Genomic DNA, 19,436 nt, shown 5'->3' on the forward strand with positions numbered 1-19,436 from the left:
TAACAAAAACATAAGGCAGAAACTTTTTAGCACCTCAAGTATGTATAAATACACACAATCCTAAATGTATTCATGAAAAAAAACTGCCTCAAGCTACACTAGGAATGCAAAAAGAATTATCCTGGCCATAGGTCCAGGTCAAATTTAAAAGACCGAGTCCCTAAACCGTCTTTGTTACCATCAATAAAACTTCAGTTCCAGGTGAAATCTGCCAACCTGTACCTTCTCTCTGAAAGACTCTGGACTCCTTCACAGCTTTTTTCCACCTCTCTGGGCTAGTCTCCACTACTTAAATGCTGTCTCTGAAAAAATGATGGTGATAAGCAAAGTGCTACTAGCTCCATTTCAGAGATTGGGACTAAACCACATTGCAGAGAGATTTCGGATGTGACTCGCCTCACCTAACTTTCATCTGTTTGATCTGAGCAAGACATCCGGGTTCCTGCTGTCATCACCTATGCTTATCTCTAACAGTGACTTAAGATGAGAAGAACAGTTCCTTGCAGAGAGATGCCTATTTCTCGCTCTTGTCTCAGCTTTTTATGATGAGCTATGAAAAGAGACTAACCTACAGATTACGTTAACATTACAGGTAAGCACAATATTGTTGATCTTTCCCCGAAATATGCCTTTATTCCCTGGCATTATAAATATGAGAAAATTGACTACTGCCATTAAAAACGTTCACATAAAAATACATTACTTCTGCATACATATCTAGAATAATCCTAATTTGCTCCACTTTTAGCTTACATCACTGTTCTTTCGCAGAATAGTTACTGAAAAGGAACACATTTGAGTGACATAAGAGAGAGAAAATAACAGTACCTCCTCCTTTTGAAGATCTTCCTCTCCTTATATCCCCTGTAGTGAGACTGAATTGTTATTGCTGCTTTGTTTCTTGCCTCATTTAGTTCTTTTCTCTTCTTCCTGAGTAAGTATCCTCTGGCAACTGATACAAATTGTAATATAAAACAACCTTAGGCAACAAGCACTGTATGTCCCACACGTTTCAGAGAGTCAAATGCTAACAGCATTAAACAAAAAACAGTAAGGAAATACGGATTGGGGTGGTTGTTATGATTACATTTCATCTTAAATTATTCTCCCCCACAAAACTTTTTTGAGATTTCAGAAAGCTGTACCCATTCTACATGAGGATACAAACAAGCTCTTTCTTTGTACTTTATTGGATTAAAGAAAATACAGGAAGATGCAGAATGAAGCAGAAGCATAGTGCTATAGAAGTGCCTCTAGAACACAGTGCTCTCAGCTTCATGTACCTGCTTTGCCTGATTCAGGCAATTGATTTGACTCAAGTCTTTCATTTTCCTGGGAAACGCCTGATTATCAGGCTATTGAGATTACCAGGCTCTCTTCTGGCACAGACTTGGAATTAGCTGAACATTCACTAGATCAGAGACAAACTGAAAATTTTATAGCTCAGCAGTTACAGAAGACTTAGCTCATGCTTCTTTTGCAAAGACTCATTATTCAGAATGAAAAAGCTCAGCATGAAAGATGTGCTAAGCTCCAACGCAACCAGGTGCACTGTGGCAAGGGTACTCGCTACTCGTGCTTTGTGGGAGGCACAAGTTCAAGTTTCTGGTCTGGACCGGCATGAATAAGGACTCAAACATGGGTCTTCCCTAAGACATGTCGGCATTGACTAGTCACTAGAGGCTTGATGCAGTTGCCAGCACATAGGTATATAGTGCCATCTGAAGTGCTCCAGGATAGCCAAGACATCTGCATGGAGCTGGCAAAAAGAACAAGACTGACGGGACTTTCTGTAGAGAGAAAGTTGGGTATACCACATGAAATAAAGCTGGAGGCCAGGCAAGATAACCTAGGGCATCTCAAATGACACTAGATACCAACATGGGGGCAAATGAGCTGAACTTTTGGTGGTTTTGAATAAAAGGAATCAAACTCTAGGCTTTGCTGACTATAAGAGGACTTTAGACACCTATGTCACTTTTAGACATCTACACTGAAATGTCTTAATCAGAAATGGAATTGCATTCAGAATGTTGCTTCAAAAATTCCTGAACTGGCAAATAGTTTCCTAATGGGAACTGGCATAGTCTCCACAGTGCTGTGATTTGGACAAGTCTGCAGTTCCAGGGATTCAGCACAAATCCGCTAATCCTTGGCAAAATAAAAAGAACATAGTGTTTTCTCAAAAGATTTTTGTTGAACTCTAATTCCAAATGCAGTAACAAGACTATGTGGATAAAGGATTCAGGTGATTTAAGTACCCTGAGGAGACAGCAGATATGGGAGCTCTTACTCCAACTCTGCTGAGAGTGTTTTGCATCACAGGGAAAGGTGACGCTCGCTGAGGATTGGGAAGGGAGCATAAGCAGCCTGTTCTAACACATTCACATAACTTGGTGCTAGGTTTTATTTGCTTTAGCATTCCCTACCCATAATTTAGACAAACTTGGGTGCCACTAGATGCAGTGGTTCAGTGTAAGAAGCACTGTATAAAAGGGACATAAACTCCATCTTGATAACTGGATATATGGCAAAGGAACCCAAATACTGGAAGTGGCACAATTGGGTTTTATACTGCAGTCTGACAGGGCCTTAGAAAAGGGCAAACTGGAATAACTCTAGAGTTTCTTGGACCTTTGAGACAATCCTCATTCCATTTTCATAGAAAAGCAACTCAACAGGAGTTATTTTGAAATAAATCAAGTTACATTGTCAATGGACATGACAATATAAGCTAAGTCCGGTCCTTTTAGACTTATTCTGGTTCACCTTTGAAGTTTCCTGAGAACTTTATTATGAAAGCTTTGTTTTCAAACTAGAAGTGGAGTTTTGTATTTCTTTAGAAAGAAATGGGGGGGGAAAAACCCAAGAGAGCTAGGTAGAAGTGGACTTCCTTTTTGTTCTGGCTTCTCATGCAGTGAAAAGAGTTGAAATGAAACTGGACACAGGACAGAGAAGGCGGACAAGAAGAAACACTGGGGAGATCAACAAACAGAGTGAAGAAGCAAATTCATACTTTTGCATTTTCTAAATGTCCTAATACAATTGACAACTTTCAGATGTGTCATTATTTTTGTCACATCACTGGACTTTATACTGCTTTTAGATTGTTTTCTACACCGATTAAGTTCTACCAACTGTGGTGAAGTGCTCTTCAGTACACACTATCATTGGCTCAGTGCAATTAACATATGCATCTGACAATGATTAAAACCAGCACTGGTGTCAGTATATACTCATGAAGGCATATCTGAGGTAATTTAAATCTAGATAGCCTGGGTACTGGCACCACTAGCTTATATTTGGGGTTGCCAAATATAATATTTTGTAATTACTGAAAGTGCTGTGCAGATTTGTGCCAGCTGTTTTCAGACCTGCGCCTCTCTACTTGTACTGCTGCTGATTTCAGAGCTGCCTAGACTGCATCTGGCTCAGGCAAATCTCTGCAGGGATGGGGGAGATGGAAATATAGGGAGGAAAAAGGGATGTCACATAGCGTACATCTGGGCCCAAGGCGATTATTGCTACAGAAGAGAATGAATACTTTGGTACGTTGGACTGAGCGATGGCAAAAAAGAATCCAAGACATGAGTGAAATTATAGGTTGTAGTCTTCTTAAACATAACTATTACTGATGCATAACAAAAGCTATTCCTAATAGAACAGCATGCACGCACACATTATATACAGACAGAATCATATGGGGCTTCTACAATGCCAGCTGTAATACTAAGACACATCAGACTAGGAGTGAAAAAGCTTGCTGTACCATTTAACCAGCCCAATCCACAGCTGTGGGAAGTGCCGCTAAGCCACTTTGAGGTACAGGTAATGGAATACCTTGACCCAATTCAACCACTGTATATAGATAATAGATAAATTATAATATATGTATTATATATAATAGTCATATTATATATAACAGATAAATTATACCTCAGAATGTGTAAATGTGCATAGCCAATAAGTGTAGCTAGGTAATAGCAAAGAAACTGGATCAACATATTGTGTACGGATAGCACATAAAAAGCCAGGAAAGCAAAGAATTCTTACTTGCTTGAAGTCTAGTAATATTTTCTTCCACTTTTTTATTATGTTTTGCATTTGCGTATTCTTTACGAGCAACAAAACCCCTGTAAGCTGAAAAGAGATGTCAAAAATTAAATAATCCATTAGGTACACAAAAGCCTTTAAGAATAAAAAAAAGTCTGGAAGGAATTACAGAACTCTATTAAAATATTCATAAATATTTTGGAGGCTTTATCTTTCAAAAAAATGGCAAACAAGCACAAGAAGTAAATGTAGATAAAACCTACATTTTATGGTTAGTAAAGTTATTATGAATGAAATGAATAGAAAACACAAGAGAATCAGAATGTAAAACAAGATGATGTTTGAAATGTATAAAAAATTTCAATTGATGTCTCCATCAACAAAGTAATTGGTCTTATTATCTAGGACGGTTAATACATTTTATTTTCATTATTATATTATACAACCTTGTCAGAGCATGTCAGAGTATTATTAATAACAGTATCATCTGTGCAATCACACCCTTCCATTGTTAAAATTGCCTTTTAAATGTAACATTGATAAATGTAACTTCAGTAAAGGGACTGTCATAACCTGGTTAAAATAAATTTTTCTTCATAAGAACAGGTATGACCAAGTGTAAGATATTTTGTCAAATGCAACAGCAGGAAAACAGCAAAATCCACATCCAGCGTGCATATCCATCTATCAACTGTACACATGCACTAGCTTTAAGCAAAATGTTAAATGTTTTAAAGTTATTACCTGATTGTATTTTAATAGCACTTTTTTCCCTTTGTTCCTTTATCTTTTTGTATCTCCTTGAACCCAGCCACCCTCTCACACAAGCTTGAATCAAAATAATCATGTCAACTGTCTCCTTCCGCATTAAATTTAGCTGCTCCACGTGATAGTATTTGAGGAATACCTTACAAAGAGTAGGAAGACAAGCAAAAGTTTAAATTACCCTCCCAGGCCCTGTATTTACTCAATCCATTTAACATCAACAACAGTTACAAGTTGGTTTCAAATGATGAACAGATTCTTTAGCTGTAGTACCTAAAGGATCATTCTTGTTAAAGATGGAACTTTGATTTTCTGGGGTATTAGTTTACCTTACTCTCCCTTTCAACATCTGTTGCCAGTCCCTGCTTGTTCATGCTTTCATGGGAAGATGTTTTAAAGTCCCAGTGCAAAACGTCAGTCTGTAACTATAAATCTGTTTTCAAAACTATGAGGCTGACAGTTTTGCTAACCTCACAAATCTGATGCATGTTACACAAATGTGATCTAAATCTGGAACCTTCAACCTCTCTGCTTTCCAATTTTAAATCTAAGGCATTGTTTATTTACTAAATTGCTTTTATCAAACATGAAGCTCATATAACCCCTGAAAAACTAGTCCAGCACAAGGGATACGAACCCATTCCTGGTGTATTTTAGGACAGGATAAAATGTGTAGAAAGAACTTGTGCAATTAAGACAATAATTATGCTTATTTTGCAGAATTCCCCTGATTTTGATCACTCGTTGGTACAGATACAGGTTAACCCTAATTAAAGTAAACATAAGCTATAGATCTCACATCTCAAGATATGCTTCCTTTGGCTGCATGTTGCCCATCAGCCTCACTAAGACAGCAGAGGGAAATAAAGACTGAGGAGGAGGTAACTCCATGGCTTCTGTCTCCCATCTATCCAGGAAGTTGTCTCAGAAGAACAGTTGTTTCTTCTACACTGAGGTGATTTCAAATAGTTTAGGATCCATCTCTCTATATAATCATATCCTTCCTGGGCACTTTCGTTACATTAGTAAATAGAGAGACTTGGTGCAGTAGTTGTCTGACGCTTCTTTTCTCTGTCAGACCTCCTGAGGTCTGTCAGTTGGGGGGGGGGGATGGGTGGGTGTCCCTCTCTGGCACACTGGGAAGACCAGTAAGCTAGAACCAAACCAAAAGTACGGGAACAGACATGTGTTTCTCATACTAAAGTCTTCGCCCCACTTCATATATATTGGATTATCCTGCTATCTCTTCCCTCAGTGCTCAGCAAAGTCTGCCTCAGAGGCCTCTGGCCAGAAAGCCAATACCTTTTCCTTTCCCTTTGTGAGTCTGATTTGCTCCAGGGAAGAGGTATAACTTCTTTTCCTTAAAAAAGCTTGGACTAAGCTCACTGGAATCCTTACTACCACATTTTTTGAAAGAAAATGCAAGCAGTGTTATTGTCACATACTGCTTTGCACTGTGGCCTCAATAAAGCTGATCAGAATTTTAACACTTTACAGGGTCAGGATTTCAGCCAGATATCAGGAACAGTACCCAGCAAAGGGTGTTTTTTTAAACCAACAGACACCAAGAGCTACCGTAACCAAATGGGTGAGAAAAAAATGGCTTGATAAGTTAACAACGACATACTGCAATAATGCAGATAGAGTATATTAAAAAATTACTTTAGTTTTTCCAAGAACCCAGTTGTCAAGGCGGGCTTTCTCCAAGATGGCAGCACAGGTTTCCGGGCTGACTGGAGGATCATCATTTGTTTTGTAACAGATGAGATAATACCTAAAGACAAATATATGATTCTTTATTTTGTTAATAGTGAGCAATAAATGCAAATACATTTAAACCATTGATATATATATAATAAAAGCAGATGCATGAAAGAAAACATAGCACTGAAAAAAACCAAAACAGCATATGAAAGAAATTGCTGTGATTTATATGCAGTACTGAGAAACTCAATCAAAAGTGGATGAGTGACATATTGCACACCCTGGAGCGTTGTTTAATTCTATATCAACACCAGAAGGCTTTTTAAAAGTGTGCAACCCAAATAAGAGTTGTGCACCAGTTCTTTGCTGCTCTGGCTCTCTGCATTCTGTGAAAGTGATTTCAGTGGCAAAATAAAAATATTGTTAAAGCTTTTCTGCATAAATTAGCTTATTTCATAACTAGAAATGTCATAAAAATTTCCTATCTTATCTCATGTGCTAGACCATCTACCTTTGAGATAGTTAACATGATGTGAGATGCATCCTAGCCCTTGTTACCTCCTTGGATTCAGCTTTGCAGATTCTTTTGTAACATATACATACTGTTATGACATATTACATGTAAGCAATTAATCTGGCAAACTCATTAGAACTAATTCTGACGGGGAAAAGAGGTCAGGATGCTCATGCATAAAAATTACCCGTAACATACTAGCTCCGCTGCTGTGTAGGAAAATCCTTGTGTGTTCCAGGACCTTCCAAAATGCTCCGTAACAAAATGAACCATACCTATCTTGTTGGGCTTTTTTTAATTCAGGAAAATTACATGAATTATGTGTGCTTCCTGACAGTACATTCTCCTTTTTTCTTGTTATTCATCCTTTATACACGAAGCTTGGGTTGTACCAGCTTTAAATAACAGTAACAATTTCCTTATGGAATAATAAAAAAAGAGACAATGTTGATTCCTGCATTATCACCAATTCCTACAGCTCCTTTATTTTTCTTTTTACTACACAATGAATTGGTTTATTTTTATTCTAACAAAATAATTTTGCCATTATCCTAGGTCTACCTTTAACTCTAAACTATTTAAAAAAAAAAGACAAGGAGATAGATACGTAATAAAAATCCCGTTTTGTTTGAGGGCCCCATCCTCAGTGCCAGAGATCTGCACAGCCTCGCTGCAATCAGGGGCCTGCTCTCTGGAGACCTACCCTGTCATGTTCACTGCTTTCCTCTCTTTTATCTGGGTAGTAAAATTTTTTATAAAAAGCAATGACCAAAAGCCACAGCACATCTTGGTGCAGTGCTAACTATCTTTTCCGATGCTGCACTATCCCAAAACAGTAATAATCCCAGGAGTATTCTTTCCAGAAACAGCGCTATAAAACATCACTTTGTCCTTCCTCTCTCTCCTCGTGCACCTACAGCACTCTGCTGCTTGTTCTCTGTTTCTAGTGCATTATTACTTTTAAGTGCTTCTGTCTGAATGCGTGTTGCTTGCTTCTTCCCAGTTTTGATCTCCGCTCCATATATCTCAGTTGTGATTGAGGCAAATACTCAGGGTCTTTATTTGTAAGAGAGAAGTAGAGATTAAGTGCTCAGGATTAATTTTTTGGGGCAGAGGAAGAAGAGATAGTTAAAGGAATTATAAAACCATAGTGAGTTCATTACTCTTCTTCTTAACAAATGAGTAATACTTAGAAATTATATTTTAAACAAAATTATGAACTTCTCAGCCCTAGATTAGCAATAGCAAAGTATCCACCCTCCACAAGCAGATGCTGCACAGTGCTGAATGTCAGGAGCTAGAGAAACTGTGGTGCTCCTTGGATGCTATTGTTCCAAATTCTCAGCTTTAATTTGAAGGATTACATTTCTAAATTGCAAGTCTTTGAAGAAAACTTGCAGATTATAAGCAAGACAATTTTTAGCCAAATACGCAGGAAGCCTGAAACAATCATCCTGAGAGGCACCCTCTTCCCCTACCAATCCAAAATGGGTCACTCATTTTGAGCCTGAACTACTCCTTGTCATCCAGTCTGTAATCTTCTTTGTTACAGGAAATGTCTTTATATTTTTTCTTTAAAGACCGTACTAAAGACACTGTGGATGCTTAGCAAACACTGGACAGCAATGATAGGAGAGAAGAAGGCTTCTTCACATCAATGTTACCGTTTTATGAAGTTAGCGAACAGTATACGGTGTGAATAACCCTGTCTTCGAATTCTTGCTGTCTCCAGAATTCCTGTGTAACGCAGCTGAACCAACACTTTTTCTTTATCAAACTTGTTTGCCTGCCGGTCGTTGTTTGGCTTGATGCACCTGACAAAATGAGGCTGGCCGACGACCATTTTGGATAACAAATCCATCAGAGAATACTGCAAGAAAGTAACAAGATATCTGCCACTAGGATTTTTATAAAACTTGTATATAGGACCATGTCTAGCTGAAATGTTATTTCATATGATCAGAATCATGTCCAAACCCATTAACATTTCAGTAAGCTTGTACCTTAATCGAGTAAATGACCCAACAACCATTCTAGCTTTGATAAGATCTCTAAGTTACTAGCATGTACTGCTTGACAGAAACAGTGACTCCAAATGGATGTACCAAATTCCACCCAGAACATTCTCACAAATTGCCATGAAGTCTAACATATGATGGACACTCTCCTTACACTTATTTGCTTCTCTTAAAGCCTTATTACGTATTTACAGCCCAGTTTTTCTTTTCTCACCTATTTGAAGATCCGTTTTCACCCAGACAGTAAAGATCCATCTACGGATGGGAAATGGAAGAGCAGCAAGCCAGTAAACATTGCCATCGCTCATTAGACTGGAGGAAACTAAGGCTACCTTAGAAGAGGGGCTGCTTAAACTGTTCTGATCTAGCATGTCCTGTTCGTTGTATAGGCTGATGGTGATACTATAGCTGCCTTGCCAAGAGGAAACCTTCGAGGAGGGCAAAATTAGAAATAAACAAAATCACAACTCCAAAGCTGTACTTTTCCCACCTCACCAAGCTACCAGGCTAGCAGAGGGGATGCAGTTTGCAGCTCCCCATGCCAACTGAGGTGATTCTGGCTGTAAACAACCTTGACTGGTGTTTTGTAAAATTGCTTCATGGGAGGATCTTATTAAAACACAAATGAAGGGGCTTATTCCTCAAGATTCAACCTGACTCAACAAAACGAAGCAGCCAGGAGGTAATGCAGTTCAGCAGTAGGTTGGATACATGAAACTAGTGTAGGATGTCAAAAGCCATATGTTTTCTATTAAAATGTGCAATTCCATTCTGGACAGACGCTGCACCATGCAGCAAAGTGCTTAATTAGATTCATCACTAGTCTGCCAATTGAACACAAACAAGTAGGACACGCTAATGGCTAATTTTTTTTTCCACTCAGTCTGAGGTGGCAGATGCTTTTCTCAATCACCCATAGGTTTCTGCGTATGAGTAAACCAGTAGGGCTGAAGCTGAATCTTCATTTAAGAGCGTTAGCTAGCACGATCTAAGCGAGGATTTCCACTGCAGAAAATAATAACAGAAAAGTGTAAATATAATTAACTCATTTGCAGCCTCTGATGCTAGATGTGTTCGTAATGCACTGAATCACAGACATTAGTTTGCATGAGATTCAATAATTTTTTCCATCTAGAACTTTAAAACACTATGCAGCTTTGGACCACCATGATACCTTAATCTGAAATTATCCTTCGCAGCCGACGGCAATTGTATCTACTAAACAGAGATCTTGCTCTTTACTGCTCTCTGTCATAGATGTAAATGAACTCTTATGGGCCACAAACATCACCTCATCCATCTTTATGTTTTTGCTGGGAGAGATGACTAAGTAAGAGTTGGAAATCAGAGCTGGGCCCAAGCGAACCACTTGTGCACTACTTTGGAGGAAAGAATGGTCTTCACAGCTATTTTCTGTTGCAGCACCAGCAGCACAGGCAGTGCTTGGGAAGATCAAGCGCACTGCTGAAGGAGCCACAAGGATGGACTCAGGACAGCCTCTGAGGCAGTGACCATTAAAGTCTTTCTCTGGAGCTCCTGCTTCAAATTGACTTTGCCCTCTTGCTTCATAAACTCTTAAAGAAAGGCTATACCACTAATGTCCAATCTCCCTTTATCTCCCTTGGTGGGAAAACAAGCAAGTGAAGGATTAATATCAATCATCATACATTATCATGACAGAAACATGGCTGTGTGATCAAGTACGATTAAAGATGAAACATCACAATCTCCACTAGATATTTGTTCTGCACAGACTGCTGCACCATATATGCAGTTCACAAACTCCAAATGGATCACTGTTGACTCTAAGTCAACAGGTGCATATGAAAAGGTGAAAGAATAAACATTAATTCTACTCTAGAAAAAAATATTAAAAGATCTGTTATCTTACTCTAAAATAAGAAGCAACTGTCTGTGTTTTCATGCTGGTTGTCTCTCTTGGATGATGTCCAGTATCTCCTGCTTCATTCTATAAGATGAAGAACGAAAATGACACTTTTTATCTCTGTTGAGCCTGTCATGCCCTTTCCAATGCCACAACAAAGCACCCCTCAGAGAACATTGTTAATTTAAAAAAAAATATTCTAAACAGAAAAAGTTACAGCATGATGACTAGCACAAATCAGTTACACCAGTACGTTACATTACTTTGCTACACAATACACAAACATTCACAAACAGAGGACACAATTTGATAACGGAGCATCTAAATAACTGCCACAAATAACCTGACAATGTCTGAGGTCCTGTCTATTATTTCATTATCACTGTTATTTTGGTAGTTCTCTAAGGAACTTGACTATACTCCACAGCAATATTTTAATTTTTCTTTTTGCTATGATACAGCTAGGAAATAATATTTTTTTCCCCTGAAATTGTTACAAAACTATAGCCAGAAAGAAGGGAAATGTTAGGTTTTTACCTCACGGAAGGAATATGAATTGCACAACACAAAGATATCCAGCTAAACAGAAAAGAAAATAGGAGAGGGAGAAAAACCAAGGAAGGGGTTACTTGCTTACTTTTAGTACCAATAACAGTATTGCCTTTCTAGTTTAAATTAGGGTTCAATGCAGAATCACAAAATCAGTGTTCTTACCTTTGTATGACTGATTGATTTCTGGGGTGTCCACATTTGGTAACTGATTGTAGTTTTGCTTTTAGTGTGTGCCAGGTTACCTGCGGGAAGATAAAAGAAAGCAACCTACCAAAATGCTTACATCTCATCTAAACTAAAAACTGTGCTGAACCACCTTATTCATGCCCCCAGGGTAACCATATGATTATAAAGGTCGTTGACTTTTTCGGAGTATGTCCTCATTTCCCCTTTCACCCTTGGGATGGAACAAGCTCTGAAGAAGTTGCACGAAGATGGAACATGGGCTGAATTTTCCTCCTTCAGCACTTATGTCACCTACTAGAGCAAAAAAATAAACAAACAGACTGCTGCAGAAGATAAGAAAGATACATCTTAGAGCCTCCATGTGTTTTTACCCTAAGGATGTTACTGTACTATTCTAGTTCTAAGGCTATATATATATTAGTTAAAAAGAAAAGCGCTAGCACCCTTCTCTGGCCCTGAGGGCAAGTGACATGGCATGACTCAAGTCTATACAGCTAAACTCTATACTTCACTACTCTTTTAACCTCCTGGTAAAAATAAAGTTGTATCTTTCCGCAGAGCCTGCTGGAAACCATTGCTGGCCTGTGCTTTCTTGAAGTGTGCCTGGGTATTTTTGGGAGACTGCGAGCTGGCATGGTCCAAAACCGCCCCAGGGAGGCATGATAACAATTAATCAGAATGGGCAATCCTGTGGGAGTGTTTCAGCTACAGCTCACTGGCCCTGTTTGGTTTATTAGCATAGACTCAGTCTTAAGCATCTAACCCTGGAATTCTTTATTATGATGACTTGAAGGACTAGGTGCATTGGAGTGGTTTACACAGACAGTGGTCTTCTAAAGGAATAATGAAAATTCTGCTGAGTTTTCCGTCTTGTCACTCTATGTTGATAGACCTCAACCATTGCTGCACGCTGCCACTGCTTCTGCTAATAACATAACGCCTCTGGAATCTCACTCTCCACGGGGAGAGCCTGTAATCTCTCTGTGCTTGGCTACTATCAGTAAGAGGTGGATAAACAGCGGCAACTATACAGCATGACAAGCTAATGCGTCATGTATTATGTGATGATATCAAGTGCTAAACCTTTCTCGGGCTTAGCTGAATATCACAGGGTGGGAAGGACAGAGGATTCTTCACACCTAACTTTAGCTATCTGAAAGTGAGGTATCTATAGGATCACTGCTGTATTCAGTGGAGAGAGGCAACTTCAGAGCAGATTTATCCCATCCTAAGAGAAACACCTGAGACAGGCAAGATGGGTTGGACTCAGGGTAAACCTCTATATTTCCACTGATTCTAGATGAATAACTTAGATCAGAAATCTAACTTTTAGTTGGCTATAGCTGGATGGTTTGGGTCAGTTTCAAAAGGCTACACACAGTGTTTCATAATATTTAACAAGAAGATTAAAACAACCTTTAGAGTTATCTTGCAAAACATTACATAACACTTGGGATCAGTTCTTGGGACCATTTGGGCCATGACTTTGGCTCTACAAAAACTATAGCTTAGTATCTTAGCAGATATTAACAAGTCAAAATGTTCAGGCAAGGACATTGAGCTCAGTGTTTTCCCAGAAACTGACTTAAAAGAGACCTTCAAAACCAAATTTTGCATTCCACCAGCAAAGCTCCCTTTGTGAAGAATAGGAGCCTTGCCAAAACCTCAGTTTCTGTAAGCTACGATAACATTTTAGAGTAATTTCCATTAGGCTCTTCCAATTTAACTTTTCTGTTCTACTACAAGTATGTCTCCCACGTAGTTGTAGAATAAAGCAATGTTGTAACGTACTTACTGTGTGGCATCACTGCCATCACACAGGGAGTCATAAAACACAATAGCAAACTGGTTGTAAGAAGACTTACCCATCATCCTAAAATGGCAGGTAGGACACTATGCAAGGATCTGCTTCAACTAAGGTGCAACTTAGGAGTAATTTCTGTAGAGCCAGTCATATTCCTCCACCCCAACTTAAGAACTCCCCAAGGAAGGGCTCACTACCAGTTCCCATCAGTTCCCTACTGTAAAGGACTAAAAGACGGTGAAATAGAGGAGTGTCCCCTGACTCTTTGCAGCAGATGTTAGGAGCCCCAACCTTGGTTCTCTACTACTTTAGAGAAAAAATGCACTGAGACAAAACAGGCAATTATATATGCCCTGTCCAAAAAAGGCCAGTGACTTACCTGATCCTTTCTGTTCAGTCCTCAACTCAAGGGATGTACTCCACGCCCTGTCTTGCTCCCCTACCCTGAAGAGAGGACCCTGAAAGAAGCCTCTACCACTTGCTTGGCACTTGACCAGACCAATCCCTCCCCTGCAGCTTGAGATGGCTGGGGCTCCATTCTGTATAGATTCTAGGGTTGGAAAGTTAAGCCACAAAGTGTATAATGTCATCAACAAATGGTCATATGAAACCTAGCAGTGGTCATCACGAAGGCTAGAGAAGAGTAAGAAGGTTACCACAATAGCAATACCTGTTTTTGTAAGAGGATGGGTTACCAACTGTCGCGTCAGATTGTTTTCAGATGATCGCAGTAGCAGCACAATATCAGCTGGCAAAGTATCTCTATTTTTGGCTAGGAATCCACTTGCATTATACAGAACCTGTTTAAAAAGTGCATTTATGCATACTCTGGGATTTTGAAAAGTAATTATATATTTAAGCAGTCTGGCATGTAGCTTTTAGTATATGAAGACACACAAATAGTTTTTCAGCCGTCAGGCTCGCTCTTGCTTACAGTCTTTCTTTTCATCACTGAAAGTTCTAACTTTTCAATACTGAGAACCATTATGATGCAGATCACTAAAAGCAAATCCATCATTCCAAAGTAGCTTGAGACGTTTATTTCCTCTAATGCAGATGTGTTAATATTAGTTTTAGCCAGTGTGGATTTATCACTAGGACAAGTGTATTGTAGTCCTCCTTTACATCAGTACATGTGTAAATGCACAATTAACAACTCACTTGATTTCAACCATAGCACACAGGATTACCCTTATGATTGTACAATCTTTTTGTCCCAGGACTTACCACTCTTCCTAGAGATCTCTGTATTAATTGTAGAGAAGTTAGCAAAATCACAAACTGCATACTGGCAATTGAAATCTCTCTAAAAATTCCAGGAATGGTGTACCTAACTCAAAATGTACCTCCAGGGCTCTATCTCAATGATGCTGTAAAAGACCCACAAGAAAACCTGGCCTGTAAAGAAGGGTAGAAGATACTAGCATTTTTAATTCATAAAAAATCCTCACAAAACAACTCAGTAACAGTCTTAAATTACAAAAAAAGGCTTGTAAAGGAGAAGGAACCAGTTCCACAGTAAACATGACTAGGAATAATGAACTTGCATCATAGCAACAAAGATGTAAGTTAGACAGTAGGAGAAACTTCCTAATGAAAAAGCTTGTTGAATACTGGAAAGGGCTGATGGGGCACTGGTGGAATCCCCATCTTCAGTGGCTGGTACCAGGACTGGTACAGGGAGAGCTGGCTCTCTGTTCCTCAGCAGTGAGATATGCTATGTTTGTGAAGTGTAGGTCAGCTGGAGATGAGGTTCAGAGTTACTGCAGGCCTTTTGTATCTGGCTGTCTTACACAAGGGGCAAGTTATCTTTCATCAGCTGATGGGCAGTACACTCCCTCATTACAGGCCAGCTGCTCCAGCACTGCACAGACCTAACATAGCTCCCGAAATGAGACAGCAATGCCCACTCCATACCCAAGAGCCCAAAAGGAGGTGGGAGCTCCAGTTTTCACAAGGCAAGGTTCAGGTGACCAGTGGCATCTTGCCGCAGTGTGTCAGCTACTGCTCCTGAGTTTGAAAGGCAAGTGCAGCAAGTCACCTTGTACAGGAGGGCAAGATGCTGCGCATCAAATGAAGCAGAAAGCAGGGCCTGCACTGTCTATCTGACTGATGACAAAGTACAGAACTAGGAAGTAGGGCTGAGGGGGCGTAGGAGGTAGTAGTCAGAATGGAGCTGGATCCTGATTTGAAGCAGTGGGAACAAGCATGGCACGGGGCTTTAAGGAACTAAGGGGAAGAGCACTGAGTTGCATTACATAATGGTTATTTTTTGTTTCTTCTATAATACAATCAGTTCATTTACCTGGTGACATTTAAGAAAAATACACTCCTGGTATTGCTTTTTTGATGAGGGAAAATAACTTCTCAATTTACTTTTGAAGTGTAAGGCACTGCCAACATTTCCATGTCAGGCCTGAATAGATGAAGGTTGAGAACCAACTCAGCTGACCTCTTCTATTTCCTTCTAGCCCTACCATTCCACAATCCCCAACTAATAACATTATGTCTCTTACCTTTCCTGCATAATGATAAATCCCAAAGGTTAGATCTACTCTTTTGGGTCTCCAAAAATATTTTGACTTCAAATTATCTTCAAATTTTTCTGAAAGGAAACACATAGCTTATCTTACTGGAGTTACTGTAAAATAATTGTCTGTAAAATAATTCTGAAGCTGGATCCCTTTAAGGATGCTGCCTGAGTTCTCAGAAAACAGAGGCATAAAACACTCTGATATTTTTAAGGACGAAGACACCATAATGGTCTTTCAACAAAAGGCACTGGATAGAGAATATGGGAGCTCTTGGTTCAGTTACTTACTTTGTACCAATTTTTTTCTGTGTGACCTAAGAAAATTGCTTGCCTTTCTAAGCTTTTGATCTTTGTATTTGAAACAATGTAGTAATCCTTCCTAAGGATTCCTTGGGGCATTGTGAGGAAACATTTACCAATTGATTAAGGGCCTCTGTACTGTAGACTATAAAGTATGAGGATAGAAAGACAACAACCTCATATAATTGTTTTAGCATGGCATCGTTACTGGATGTTATTAGGTTTTGTGATTGGATGTTGGTTAAAACTCTCATCTGACGCTTTGCACATTCAAAAATGAGTAAAACAAGGATTTATCTGCACAGAAACCCCACTGAAATAACCAAATTGACCGTAAGTGCAACTACTCAGAAGCACTGAAATATTCAGGATCTGAATTGCAACATATTTAGGTGGTTTAATTCTAATTTCTGAACACAAAAAAACAGGAAGCATAATTTGCTGAAAGGCACTGAGGCAGGTTTGCAGCCGTTACCCTTAAAAAGTACCAAAATTCTTGTTCTGATATGGCTCATGAAAAATATCAGAGCTGAAAATGACTCAACTTTGGAAACAGTGTTCTTGGCATATGAATCTAGAGTTTTAACTCAGTTCGATCTTTATCTTTCAAGCCCTGCAGCTAAAATTCCTCAAGGCGGGAGAATTCAGAACCTGGATCGTCAGCTTAGGTTCATTTGTACTCTTGATGTTGGTCTATCAGCTTCAAAGACACATCCATCCCTGAATGCATGCCTCCTTCAAACATACTGTGACACTGAAATGCGGGCTCACTAAGAACATTACTAGCATATAGCCTAAACTGGACAAGCCAAACATAAATCCTGCAAAAAATAAACCATTTACTGACCTACAAGTGTCTGATCCGTTGCTTGTGGGAATCGACTTTCCTCATCCAGCAGGGACAATAAACCCATTGGTTTCTGCAGGAACATATCTAAGAGGGGCCTGTTGTCCTCGTATTCTATAACTCTTGCATCAACACCTTCATAGAGGTATTCATTCTGTAACAAGCAACAGAAGGCATGTTTTGACTATGTATACAGAACCACATCAGAAAATAATTCACAAACTGTCAATTGTAGCAAATTAAAATGGCACTGAAAAAGTATGCCCCAGGGCTAAAGACATCAAGGTTTTGCAGGAACAAATGTCATCTGGGATGTATCACACTGTTAGGCTGTAGATTTTAATTTGCCTTTGGATATGTAAGTGCTTGCTATGGCACATTTGGTAAAGTAAGATACTTTTCAGGAATATGCAAGAATGAAAGAAATAGAGTTGAAGAAGTGTTTGCAGAAGTATAGTGTTTGCAGATGGAGACCTCAGTGTCTATTTACTTCCCTGCTCTGCAGTGTAAAAAATATTTCTTAATCATTTAGAGCTACATTTACTTTCCCAATTTGTTGCTCAGATCTATGTGATGTACAGTGGCCAAGATTTACAAAAGTGACTACAGATTACAGAGGCTTCACTTGTTTGATTCCCCCTCCAGAAACACCTGGAAAAGTTCTTACGTGGAGAATAACGGTGCACATACTTTCTGATAATTAAAGAATGGTGTACATACTTTCTAAGAATTAAACAAATTACTCAGTTTGGCCTCTACAACATTTTCACTCCTTTTAAGGAACTAGGGAAAGATACTCAGCAAGATTAAAACACTGGTGTATTGGTTTTTTTTTTCTCCTGGAGACTGCAAATACCTTTGGATTCCTAACAGACTGAGAAAAACATGGTAACAAATGCTGTGTCCGCAGCATGTTGCGATGGTTTTATCTTGAAAATAATTTAAAATATAGCTGAAGAATACAAGAATGACTTTCTTCAATCCTTCAGCAAGGCAGAGGAGAGCCATAGATCTACCAAGAGAATGATGCTCTAGGGACTGCCACCCCTCCGTTATTTTTGCCTGCACTATGTAACGCAATGGGAGTTATCCACTGCGCATTGCTCCCGTATACAGCAGGGCTGCTTTCAGTCCTGTGCAGGCTGTACTACGATCTACTTTAAAAATCATCCCTCTTCCAAAGGATAGGACTTTATAAAAGCGTTGTATTAATATATGGTGTTAACATCACAGTTGTGCTATCCTGAATTCATTGTGAGAAGTGTGTCATAAAAATGAATAATGGCTAATATTAATGTGTTCAAAGACCTCTAACCCTGAAAGACCTCTCCTTATGTGTCATTCACTTGAGTCTGAATGATAGTCATGGTTGAGTGAAGAAGACGATACACTGAGTGTTTCAAAAAGGAGTTAACTGCCATATACAACAGAAAAGCACATATTATTAGACTTCATACCTCTTTGTCTCTAAGGCAGAGAGAAACAACAAAATTAATAGAATCAGTAACACTGTCCTGGAAATAGAGGCACAAATAAATAAATCTGCTGATCCATTTGGAAGAGAACACAGAACATATACCTAAACCCTTCCAGTATCCAGATTGATCTAATTTCCCAGGACACTCTTCACTCTAAGGATAGGTTATGGCTCAGTTGATATGCCTGTACAACAGTGTAAGCAGTAAGAATCTCTCCTACAGCCCCATGAAGGCTCCTCATCTCAGACACACAACATTAACTTCATTCACATCTCCCCTGGAGCAGTGGACAGGTGGAGTTTTGCTTTTTATTTTAATCAATGACCTGAGTAGCAGGACAAGACAGGAGAGTAATAAATGTATCGCTAATATAGGCAAGAAGTTAATTATATACCTGTAGGAGCTAGAGGCAGGAAGGGAATGAGTCCGTGTTATCTCCCAAAGATAACGCAGGAGTAGGAGCAGCTTAACCAAGGGCTATGGCTGTACCGACACACAGATGTTATGTTCATGAAGCCAGCTGTTACTGTTTAGGATTATCAAGAGTACACTTATCAAGGAGGAAAAGGGAAGAGATTGCTCAGGATGAATCTATCAGAGAAGAGCGTTTCTGTGACACTCAGACACCCTCAAACAAGCTCTCACAGACAACCTATCTAATGATTAACTTTTTCCAACTTCAAATGCTTGTGACAGAGGCTGATTTAGAGAGCTGATAAAAGAGTTCTCCTCAAAACTGAAAGGAGGTCTGTAGTAGCTGTACTACTGTAACAGCAACACCTGCTTCCCTCCCTGCC

General features: G+C 39.2%; 1 protein-coding gene across 1 annotated transcript in view; it reads right to left on the bottom strand.

Annotated features, from left to right (window-relative positions):
• Nucleotides 1–19,436, bottom strand: part of MYO3A (myosin IIIA) — a 121,183-nt gene that overhangs the window by 19,858 nt on the left and 81,889 nt on the right. The window contains exons 20-29 of the mRNA XM_074573422.1: nt 17,162–17,315; nt 15,998–16,086; nt 14,152–14,281; nt 11,654–11,733; nt 10,946–11,023; nt 8,701–8,906; nt 6,481–6,592; nt 4,798–4,960; nt 4,054–4,140; nt 829–952 (exon numbers count right to left, since the gene is read on the bottom strand). Of these exons, the coding sequence (XP_074429523.1) occupies nt 829–952; nt 4,054–4,140; nt 4,798–4,960; nt 6,481–6,592; nt 8,701–8,906; nt 10,946–11,023; nt 11,654–11,733; nt 14,152–14,281; nt 15,998–16,086; nt 17,162–17,315 (1,223 nt within the window). The remainder of the gene's footprint in view (nt 1–828; nt 953–4,053; nt 4,141–4,797; nt 4,961–6,480; nt 6,593–8,700; nt 8,907–10,945; nt 11,024–11,653; nt 11,734–14,151; nt 14,282–15,997; nt 16,087–17,161; nt 17,316–19,436) is intronic.

This window comes from Larus michahellis, chromosome 2 (genome assembly GCF_964199755.1).
Source record: "Larus michahellis chromosome 2, bLarMic1.1, whole genome shotgun sequence".
NCBI classification, from domain to species: domain Eukaryota; kingdom Metazoa; phylum Chordata; class Aves; order Charadriiformes; family Laridae; genus Larus; species Larus michahellis.